The sequence below is a fragment of the Rutilus rutilus genome (genome assembly GCF_951802725.1).
Source record: "Rutilus rutilus genome assembly, chromosome: 9".
Classification (NCBI taxonomy): domain Eukaryota; kingdom Metazoa; phylum Chordata; class Actinopteri; order Cypriniformes; family Leuciscidae; genus Rutilus; species Rutilus rutilus.
Window position 1 is genome coordinate 27,432,429 of NC_140223.1, and position 12,053 is coordinate 27,444,481.

General features: G+C 38.3%; 1 protein-coding gene across 1 annotated transcript; it reads left to right on the plus strand.

Annotated features, from left to right (window-relative positions):
• Positions 1-8,049: 8,049 nt before the first annotated feature.
• sst1.1 (somatostatin 1, tandem duplicate 1) lies at positions 8,050-9,434 on the plus strand. Its single transcript, XM_084419860.1, has 2 exons — positions 8,050-8,275; positions 8,930-9,434. Exons 1-2 carry the CDS (start codon positions 8,138-8,140, stop codon positions 9,134-9,136), a joined length of 345 nt encoding a protein of 114 aa, XP_084275986.1. The 5' UTR covers positions 8,050-8,137; the 3' UTR covers positions 9,137-9,434.
• The last annotated feature ends 2,619 nt before the right edge of the window (positions 9,435-12,053 follow it).

Below are 12,053 nucleotides of genomic sequence, written 5' to 3' on the forward strand. Positions count from 1 at the left end.
TGATCAAGAGTTTTGTGCAAGCAATTTAAGGTCGCGACTCTTATATAGCAGGCTTCATTCAGTGATTGAAACAAATATTATTAACATTAACTGAAGGTTTACAGTATATAGAACCGACACTGAACGCTCCGAGCGAGCTGTGCTGTGGTAAACATGGAACTTTTCCTTGACATGAAACGGTAAATAATCAAACCAGTGGAAGCCTACAGTGCATGAAACTGCTGTATCTAACCTACCTTATTCATGCAATGAATTGTTATCAATGTTATCAAGTGACTATGTTACCCGCCACGAGCAAAATTCACCCACATTTGGCGGGTTGGCGGGTGTTAATGTCAAGCCCTGTGTGTAAACACAACAATTTTATTGGCCTACAACAGTCTATGACGTCATACTGAAGCACCTGTGATAATAAGAGGGCGCTTGCAATGTACATCATCAGCTTTTTTGTCTTCTGGAGCCGCTTGTTTGTATGCGCATGTAAGATAAAAGCTGGATGCTCTCATTGCGTTGCATTCGGGGTAAGCCCATGTTCTTGCCTTATTGTCTCCCGGGGGATATGGATTTGACGCTGGTGTTATACTACTAAAAATAGTAATAATTAGTAGTTTCTCTCGAAGTAGATTGATCTCTCGAAGTAGACGAACGTCTCCATTCCCTCTTTCAGGGAACGTGGGTTACCATACGTAACCGAGACGTTATCACTATGCATGTCTAGAGAGAAGTTTTTGATTAAGCCTGGTTCTGTGAGTCAAGTCTGTTCTGTTATGAAAGTGAAGTGCACTGATCTTGAGTAAACGAATAAGCACAAAGTAGCTAAAAATAACTCTCTGTTTCCTGGTCTTACACCACATCGGTCACGATAATGACGTTCCCCATAGCATCAATCCAAGTGTCTCGTTCCCCTTCTCAGGAAACCATGGGACCTGAGACATTCAGTGTTTTGGAAAGAGACCCCTAGATTTGTTTGCATTTAAGTGTACACTAGTTTAACATGTCTGTTAAGAAGAACACAAAATGGAATCTGGAATGATGTCACAATGAGATTTCAGAATGCATTTGCTACGAATTGTTCTAAAACCCTGAAAACGGAATATGTAAACAAGTATGAATCACATTTAATGAATATGTAAATCAAAAAGGTGACAGTAGGAAGTGACATCATGGCAAACTGTGTCTGATTGTAGCGACTTCAAAAGGAACAAAACAAATTAAGCAATTAAGAAGTGAATGAAAAAACTGAGAGTTGCATAATTTGTTAAAAAAGCAAACTAGTTTTGGAGCTGTCGTCTGCTTAGCATGAATTCTGCACATGCATGAATAGAAACTGGTTACATTTTCATATTTCTGGTAGAGGAAAAAGAGATTTGATTTTATTTAAGCTGTATAAATGAATCACAGCGGTTAAATTGCAGCCGATTCTTTGTTGCAAAAACGGAGATGAAAAGTTTTGAAAGCAATTTATTTTTCGAGACGCTCAGATGATTTTGACCTGCTCAAAGACATTCACACGCACACGCACACTTGAGAGAAAGTATGTTCTCTCTGTCTAAGTTGAAGAGCTGATTAGCAGTGTGAGGATGGGTAGACAGGGTTCGGCGGGGCTGTGTTTAAATATCAATGCTGAATGATTCTGCTGCCAGGTGCTCTTTTCTCTCGTCTCGGCCTGACTGCTCCACCACTAAATACCACTGATTCTGCTATTACACACACGGGGTGTAACACTTCACAGAAGTACCATTTGTTTGGGACTATGTGAATATGTTTGCGTGTGCCTGGTGAGAAATACAGTGAGTAATGTTATATCATTGGGCATGTGCCTGAAGCACATGATTTCAATGCATAGAACTGCTAAAATGTTGCACCATGCTCTTCACATGGATGCTGAAGTGGTACAGTATATTTTACAGGAAGCATTAACTTTATGAATGAGAGCGAGCAAAAAAGACGTGCATATATTCATTAGTATACAATGTGAACTCATGGGTGAAATATTCATGGCCTTTATCATGCCTAGAGTGGATTTTGATATAATAGACAAAATATTTTTTATACTGTACAAACAAAAGGACAAGAATTTCACATATTGCTATCTTCGTTGGGTTTGTCCCCATAACGTAGCATATACTTGAACCACACACACACACACAAACAAATTAGTTTCAACCTTTATATATCAACCTTTGTTCAATCATATTTCATACTTAATGATAATTCAATTAATCTAAGCAAAGAGTGCAAATGATTTTACTTATGTTAGATTGGATTTCATTTGTTAATAAAACTGTCATTAAAAAGGTCATTCTCAGATAAAGATTTTCCATCACTGATAAATGAGTGTCCCACTATTGGGTGTCTGAAAATTGAACCCGCTCACCTGTGACGTTACCCTCACAAAGTTTCAAGTTATCAAAGGATTCATAAAGATATTTTGTATAAAATGGTTGAAGAGGCAGTCATGTATGAATTTTACATTTCATGTTTGCTCTAACATACAACAATGTCTGTGCTAGAACCTCAGGTACTACAGTGTTAATACAGAATATGCACAAATAACTGCGAGAGAAAAAAAGAGAATGAGATGAAGGCCTAAAACGGCAATTTGACCTTTATCGTAATTAAAAGACTTACGTGGTTGTTTCCAGTTTGAAAAATGTATGAACCACTCACATTTCTCATGCTTAATTCGTTCAAACTTTGCTCATCATGGTGTGAAATTTCTTGCAATTAGCCGGAAGCTTATTAAAAATCTTTTGATGGTGACAGAGATGATAAGAATGGATGATAGAAGTATCACAAGAATCAACCAAGAAGAAGCGCAAAAAGAACACATCACCACAATGGAACAGACTGGCCCCAATTTCAAGACCAGAAGCTTATATGTTTGGTGTTATGCATAAAAGACTTTTATATCAGATATAGAATGTGATTCTATCATGCATTAAACAGTGGGATTAAACAGCAAAAACATCCCACAGATATTGAAGAAGGGAACCGGGTCACAAAGACCAAGATATTATAAATTTTTAGCATGGATTATTTTAATATGGGCCTAAAAACTTAGTTTAAAGCCCTGGCAAACACCCACAACACTCTATCATTAAACATAAACATAAAAAATTTGAATATCCATGTGTATGCTGGGAGAATGACAGGTTCTCTGTTCACTTATGCTTGTGTGTGCGACTGTTTGTGTGTGTGTGTATGTGTGGCTGCAAGTCATTTCACACCTTCATACACAAATTTCCACGCTTTATGTGTGTGTGTAAAAGTGAGGAAAGACAAAATGCCAGCGGAAGAGGATAAGCCTGCGAGGTGGACGAAGGGCATGTGAGTAATTCCTCTGAGTCTCTGAGGAGCCTGAAACCTGACAGATGAATTTAAGAGCATGCAATTCAAATCAAAGTGCTTATTTATCAGATTTGCATCTGTATCGGCATCTCTCTCTCTCTTTATCACCGTCTCTCGTTCCCTCTATCTCTCTCCCCTTCTTTATCTATTGTAAGTATCTAAATTGTAAATACGTTTTTTTTTAAATAATAATAAAATAAAATAAGTTATTTTTTAAAATCTATTCTCTCTCTCTCTCTGTATATATACATATGCACCTATCCATCTATCTATATTAAGATAAAGAATATAATAAACGTGATATATCATTTATTGTATTATATTTCTCCCCTCCCTCTCTCTCATTTACTTTTAATTCCTGTTTCGTGAATAAATTAAAAAGATGAATGATGCACTGGAGTAAATCTATTTATGGAAGGGAGGGAGAAGGTGGAGAAACAGTTGAGGGAAGTGACAGGATGGAAGTGAAGAAAACAAAGGTTAAGGGAGGGAGGTAAAGAGAGAGGAAAGGAGATGTGATTAATGGAGCGTAGAATCCACCGCTCCCCCAAACCCCACGCATCCACCTTGACACATCCCATTTCCTTAGCCAGATGGCCATCAAAGTCTTCATCATCACATCCAATATGTATGAATATGTGTGTTATAGGGCATGTGCTATATATATATATATATATATATATATGTGTGATGTGTGTGTGTGTGTGTCTGTCTGTAAGTGTGCACAGGTGACATGACACTGTTTAAAATATGATTGAAACACTGCTGGACAAATGAATGGGAAAGTGTTCATCATGGACAGGCCTGTCTGTCTCTTCGGGATGATGGACAGATGTGTCCAGATTGCTATGGCCAGCTGGAGTCACACTGTGCACCTGACCCCATTTTGTATTACAGTGTGTGTGTATTTGACAGGTTAATGACCTTTCAGTAAAACAGATGAGCCTTTGTAGCACCTCATCAGTCAAAAAAAAATCCAGTTTTTCTTGAAAGTCTCTCTCTGTAAATTCCAATTAAAACTACAATTTAATTGAACAACTATGTTGCTTGGTGTTTTGAATGGTTGCCAGGGTTTTGCTAAGCAGTTGCAAAAATTAGTCATTTCTGAGTAGTTTTTAGCGTCTTGTTTTTCTGTAGCTCCATTGTGATCAGTCAAATAGCTTGTCCAGCTGTTCCTGTTAAGTTCCCTCATTTACTATGGGTATATATACTCCCTGTTTTGTTCAGTCATTTGTCGGTTATTGTTTGTGTTGAACGTACTTGTGATTCTTCAGAGTTTACTATAAGACTTTGTATTTCTAATCATCTCTTTCGTCGTGCGCTGTCTACAGCCACCAGTCCGTAACTGTATGTTTTTAATGTAAATTTCTCCCTTTAAATACTTTGGTCAGTTCAAGAATAATGTATGGAAAGTATTAAAAGAGCAGTTTCATGTCTTTCCCTATATTGTTCAAATGGTCAATGTTTATATGGGATTAAGAAAGAAATTAGTAATAAGTAATGTGATATTTTTTAGAGAGAGAGTTATTAGTACAGTAATCTAATTACACTGTTAAGGATGTAATTAGTAGCTAGTTTATCACTGACTGTTTTATCTCACAGAGAAAGTACTTTTATTTTGTGTTATCATTCATGTCTCAGGACAAGCTACATCCAAAGTTTAATACTTAATGTATAGGGTTATAAACAAGCATTAAATATGCCAACTATTGCCTAAGTATGAGCAATCCCCCTTAGCAAGCAATTGCCAAACCTGAAGGCTGACTCACAATCGAGCAAAAGTGACTAGCTGACCGTGTTTGAAGCCCAGTTCTGATTAAAGATTGGTTTTATTAAGCTTAAAATGAAAAATTCCTTGGTTTTGTGTAGTTCATCAGAAAGGCATTTTCTTGCTGCAGTGTAGGATTTCAGCCATGACTTCAATCAGCACATTCATTATAATAAGAAAAGGCCAACATTCATTTAACAGAGAGAAAGAGAAAATGAGATTGTGAACCTCCTTCAATAAACTGAAGCTTTAATTAGAAACACTGCAGGTTTGTTAACCCAATGAAGAGTGCTTGGCCTGTATATGCAAGTGTTAAAGTGCTTAAACTTATTTGAACACTTAAAATGCACACTTAATGTATGATTTTTATTGAATTAATAGCAAAATAGTTTGTTGTTTTGCAATGACTTCTAATGAACCGGTCTTTAAGATGAAAGTAAAAAGTGTCACAAAATGTGTCCTTAATTTATTTTGTCTTACTTTTGAACAGTATATTGTTTTACTTGTACTTTTAACATATTTGTGAAATTATTTCTTTACCATAAATGCCATTTGGATTGATATTTTCTCATTTGGCTACTGAGTGTATTCACTATCTAAAACATTTTTAGGATATTTAAATGTGTGTGTCTTAAAGTTTATAAGATCTCGTGCAGTTCGGTGGCCTCTGCCAAACTCTAGCGCTAATAGAAATCATTGCCACCAACCATGTGTCTAAATATGTTTGCATTCTCAAACCGCCAAAGGCTACTGCGTGCGCTCCAAGCACACAAGACTGCAATTAGCATTGAAAAATACAGGCTGTGAAAAATACTGTCGGTAAGTGTTAGTCTGAGATTAATTTGCACTTAACAGCGTGCGAAGCGTGCTGGTGTGCGAAAAATAGTAACTGCGTAAATAATGCTGCTTCGGACGCGTCCCAAGTCACCAGGTTCGCAGCCTAAGCGCGGGTACGACCGTTACGCCATCCTCACGGGTTCAACGGAATCAGCGCGAGTTCTCCTCTAAAACATCACGGACCAGAAGGCGCGCGCGGAGTGGATCATGACTGGCCATTACCGTCACTTAATCGGAGCTTGGGTCTTGATTAGAAGTACGCAGGCGACTGAGAACCCCCATGGAGGGAAGAGGCAAACATATCCACGACCCGACCGGCCGGGAGAAAGCAGTAGGACACGAGGCTCTTCTCGGAAACACTGACGTCAATGCGCACACGCATGAGCCAGTGTAAACCAGACCGACTTCAATTAATATTTGCGCGACCTGGGCGAATAGGTTTACCAGAGAACCAACTTGAAGCTCTGGAGCTCTGGAATCTGACCTAGGACTGTTTTCATTGCAATTTTAAATCAGTTTTTATTTCTTACTTGTATCTTTCATATTTCTTTTAAAATCCCTTTTATGTAAAGCTCCTTGTGTATGAAATGTGCCTAAATAAACTTGCCTTGTCAGTGCATAGACTTTATGAAAAATAATTACAAAAAGCTACTAAACCTAAAAGTCTGGCAGATTTGCTTGATAAATATTAATAATGATAATATGCAGTATGTGTTATGGCTGCATAATTATTGGTGGGCCTATAACAAAGCAGCACAATTGTATGATATAGCTTTTAAAGTTCAGTAAACAAAAATGTAATATTTAGTAATTAGTTCAGTAGACAGTTTTGACAGTGATATTTCAGATTTTTTTCTGTTTTTTTTGCTCTGTCAAAATACTTCTAAACAAACCCACAGCAGAACCGTTCAACAATATGAATATTGACGTTTCGTTCCCGCATGATGCAATGTTTTTGAATCAGTTGAATAAATGATTCAATGAAACACTCATGAACACATTCATATGGCTGCGTTCGAAATCACATTCGCTCGAGGTTACGTACTTATATTAAATAAGTACTATAACTGCGCTAAAAAAAAGTATAATATATTATGAATGTCTGAATAGCGTAAATATATTCCGAACCGGTGTACTACATTCATGTTGTCATGACCATGTGACCTACCAGCATCAGTTGCGTCGCTTCAAGGACATTAACAAATATTCACCCGTGGCCTCATGGGATAGTAAAGTGTCAATCGTATGCACACTTAAGAATCTCGCCGGTGTTGTGCCGAATTTCGACCCCCTGCCAATTATTACCCCCCTCGTTGAAGTCAGTACCTGATTGCCTCCTAACCCCACCCCTAACAACTAATCCTAAACCTACTACCAATGCTACGGGGTAATTTGGCGGGGGTCGAAATTCGGCACAACACCTGTTGTAATAGTCATCCGTGTAATTATTTACTCTACTATGAATTCAGACAATTTTTTTTTTTTTTCACGTACTGTTTTTCGCCTACTATAGGGAAGTAGCATATTAGATGCAGTGGTTTTTGCAGAGACGATGCTCGAAACTCTAACCCTAAACTATCCCTAAACCATAAATCTGTTGATATCAGTAGATTTAAACTAAAACATTATTTGGGCTGATTTGTCAGATTAGGGCATGTTTTACTATAATTGTGAGAGCATTTTCCACAATTTGATCCTCACATAGTGGGACTTTTCAATGTTTTGTTTAAAACTGTGCTAAGTATATTTTCTCCAACCACGGAACTTTTTTTAAACATACATTTACACTTTCGTTAGGTATGATTATTGTGTTTTTGAAAGTGATTTCAGGTTTTTCTATCCTTGTGGGTATACTTGGTCCCAGTTAAACTCACACATAGACAAAATACAGTATGGCATATAGTTTGCGTTCAGGGTTGAGTAACGATTGCAGGTTAAATCGCTCATTAATCCCTTTCACCTCCAGTAGGATTCACGCCCCTAATCGGTGTCATCTTTGTCACTCAGCATCACTCAAACGCACGCGGAGGAAACCCCCCTTGCCTCCTGACGTCAGACGGATCGTTTAAAAGGCAACCTTGGAGGAATGATTTGCAACAGAAGGAGCATTGAGAAGAGGCAACGCTACCCGACGCATCTCTCTCCTTTTACTTTTACTCACCAAATCAATACTTTTCAAAGATGCTCTCAACGCGTATCCAGTGCGCACTGGCGCTCCTGTCCCTCGCGCTCGCCGTCAGCAGCGTCTCAGCAGCACCGTCAGACGCCAAACTCCGCCAACTTCTGCAGAGATCTCTTCTCAACCCGGCTGGAAAACAGGTACATTACTTTAATAGTTTGGGAAATTTTATAGACATTATAAATGACTTTAGATTGAGTCTAAATGCTCATATTCTCTCTGATACGACAGCAAACAAACAAAAGCACTGTCCATGGTGCTGAAATTGACGGACGCATCTGCACTTGGAAAATAGCAAAGTTCTGCAATTTATTTACAGAGAATGTATAGATAGATATCGTTTGAAGTTACATAACGTTGATTGTGATTAATATAATCTCATGCGCATGTTTTTCATGGTCCAGAACGTAATCAGAAAAAAAGCTAGAAATGTCAATGTCCCATGGCAGAAACAAGAGAAAGTATATGCAAGATATTATATGTATAATAACAAGCGATTAACAATTAAGTAACGATAATAGTCTACATATAAAACACGGAAATATGGTCAGTGAATGGCGGATGTCAGACATTCCGACTTAAGTTAAAAGAGCAAAATTCTAAATGTTGCAAACCTTTGGTTTATTTAACACAACGCTGAAGCAGTTGATATAAAACTAAATAAGTGTCCAATTTTTTGACAGTTATTCGCAAACGTTCATTTAAAAAAAAAAAAGTCTCGCTTTATCGGACGCACTGTGGCAACAAGTGATGTAAATATCCTAATGTTTTTTCCCACTCTCTTTTAATTTCAGGAACTCGCCAGATACACACTTGCAGACTTGCTCTCAGACCTCGTGCAAGCAGAAAACGAGGCGCTGGAGCCCGAGGATCTGTCTCGCGCTGTGGAGAAAGATGACGTGCGTTTGGAGCTCGAGCGCGCCGCCGGACCCATGCTGGCACCTCGCGAGCGTAAAGCCGGATGCAAGAACTTCTTCTGGAAAACTTTCACGTCGTGTTAATTTCTCACCGCGAAGCGTTTCCTTTTGACTTATTCTTTTCTATTATTATGATTCCTTCATATTTTCCTTTTCCCGTCTTTCACATACTCTTCATCCTATCCAAACTGTAAATAAGAAAATAAAAGCGGTTATATTTGTCGTTTAACAACGATGATAGCTCTCATTGACTATGTTTTTCGAGGCTATAATGTGTCATCGGAAAGAATGTTTTACGGATGTGTGCAAATCTGCTTTTAATTGTACTTTAGCAGATATCACTATTTTTAATTGTTTGTTTGAATAAAATCTATGTTTCAGAGCCAATGCATAATGCAACTTTTTTTGCATCAACTTTAACATACAACACTGTATTGTAAAAAAATCTTTTGTCAAATCAACTTAGATAACTAATGTGGTTCAGATAACAAAATATTTTGAGTTCCTTTTTATTAAATCAATCTCCTTCATTGTAATAACTAAAAAAAATTATTTCAATGAACACAATTTTAAGGCAAACAGGTAACTTCCTTTTTTAAGTTAAAACAACAAAAAAATGTTGTGCTTCATCATAGGATAGACATGTATTGTATTAAAGCCAAAGACATGGAAACATATCCAAAGATATACCTTTTAAGACCTCTTTCCAGGAAGAAGAAGAAGATGAGACGTAATCAATAATTCTCTGGAAGTATTTCACTGAACAGTTATGCAATGGTAAATATCAAAAGCATGTGGCAGGTGTGAGGCTGGCAGCTTATCAATAATAATTTACTGGTGACCTGCACTGTGTGGAATCTTTCAGAGCCATTTAAGAGCCGGAGAGAGCCAAAGTGAATGTGGAAGAAGGAGAGAGAGACTTTTGGCTGGTGAATCACAGAGGCTCTTAATAACCTTTCATTTGCAGCATTAAGAGATTCAGTTTAGAAAGCTCTCAAACAATTATGGTTGTGTGTGTGTGTGTGTGTGTCCCTCTCTGCCATGCAGTTGACAGGTCCTTTGCCCACTGTGTGTTTGTGTGTGTGTGCTATCTCCCTGTGCAGCCTAGTCTGAATGTGAGAATGTGAGACTGACAGCCAGGGACAGAGGAGTTCATCAGACTGACCAGCCATCAGAAACGGGGACCACCGTTCTATATTATGAATGTGTCATGTTCAGTGTTTTTTTCATTTGACACATAAATGGCCTCTGCTCTTACTGGCCTCATTCTGGGTATGCGCAGCTACATTTAAAAACACATCATTATCTCTGACATTTACAGAAAAAAGGACAGGAAGACAAGTGGTGCGGTTCACTCTATGGTTGATATACTGGGTGTTCCTCTCCTGGCCCCCCTGATTTCACACATCTCTTTAAAAAAAAAAATATATATATATTTTTTTTTTTAAAGAGATGTGTGAAATCAGGGGGGCCAGGAGAGGAACACCCAGTATATCAACCATAGAGTGAACCGCACCACTTGTCTTGCAATGAGATGCAATGCTTCAGAACTCAATTGGACGGCGCTTCACATTGCAGATGGACAATGACCCGAAGCACACTGCGAAAGCAACCAAAGAGTTTTTTAAGGGAAAGAAGTGGAATGTTATGCAATGGCCAAGTCAATCACCTGACCTGAATCCGATTGAGCATGCATTTCACTTGCTGAAGACAAAACTGAAGGGAAAATGCCCCAAGAACAAGCAGGAACTGAAGACAGTTGCAGTAGAGGCCTGGCAGAGCATCACCAGGGATGAAACCCAGCGTCTAGTGATGTCTATGCGTTCCAGACTTCAGGCTGTAATTGACTGCAAAGGATTTGCAACCAAGTATAAAAAAGTGAAAGTTTGATTTATGATTGTTAATCTGTCCCATTACTTTTGGTCCCTTAAAAAGTGGGAGGCACATATACAAACTGTTGTAATTCCTACACCGTTCACCTGATTTGGATGTAAATACCCTCAAATTAAAGCTGAAAGTCTGCAGTTAAAGCACATCTTGTTCGTTTCATTTCAAATCCATTGTGGTGGTGTATAGAGCCAAAAAGATTAGAATTGTGTCGATGTCCCAATATTTATGGACCTGACTGTATATCTATGGAGGTATTATGCCATGTCAAATGTATTAATAATGCCATCAGAATGCAACCAAAGCACAGGATAGCAATAAGTAGATGGCTATAAATAATTGTAAATCATACAAAATAAATGCCATGATCATGATCATGCCACGATGACTAGGTTTTATACAGGGGTTACTATAATGATTTTGTTTCTCCTTGGAGTTTTTATTGGGACTTCGTAGCCCAGCCACTTTTCTGGTATCGGGTGGTCTTCTGTAGGTCTTGTGTTCACGAAATGAAAAGAACAAACATACGGTCGCTTCGGTGGTTTCTTCAAATTTAAAGCTTTTAACCACAGGCGAAAGGGATTCCTCATTCTTCGGCTGGGGGTAAAGGTCGTAGGGCCCATCGCATCCACATTCAGCTCTCATACGCGTTTGATGATTAAAACACTCCTGCTCCAAGTAAGTTAAATCTTTCTTTTGTACCAGTTATTATGACAACCTCTAACTGCACAAACAATCCCGGTCTTCCTCGAAGCCATAACGATGAGTTAGTTGTTACGAAGACTTGTTTGATTAACCGCTACGGTGAAAAGTGAGTTAGCTCGCCAGTGACCGGAAGTGCCTGACCAGAAGTCCCGCACAAAATACCGTCAATTGGCGGTGTCTGTATTTCCGTTAAAAATAAGGCGAATATGTAACTGATTCTGAACTAACTTGTCATCGAGATGAACGGTTTCTAACACATTTTTAGTCAATAAAATTAGTTTTTCTCAGTCGCTTTGGTGCATTTCTCACATCACTATTTACATTTGCACAACAGTTAATGCAGTTCTCAAAACAATTAGTACAAACTGCAAAACCTAGTTGATAACCTGCAAAAGCGTGTCACTTGCTC

Bases quoted from the DNA above. Each gene is read 5' to 3' on its own strand.
- sst1.1 (XM_084419860.1), top strand. From the start codon at position 8,138: ATGCTCTCAACGCGTATCCAGTGCGCACTGGCGCTCCTGTCCCTCGCG. The intron at 8,276-8,929 runs GTACATTACTTT...TTTTAATTTCAG, and splicing joins TCAACCCGGCTGGAAAACAG to GAACTCGCCAGATACACACT.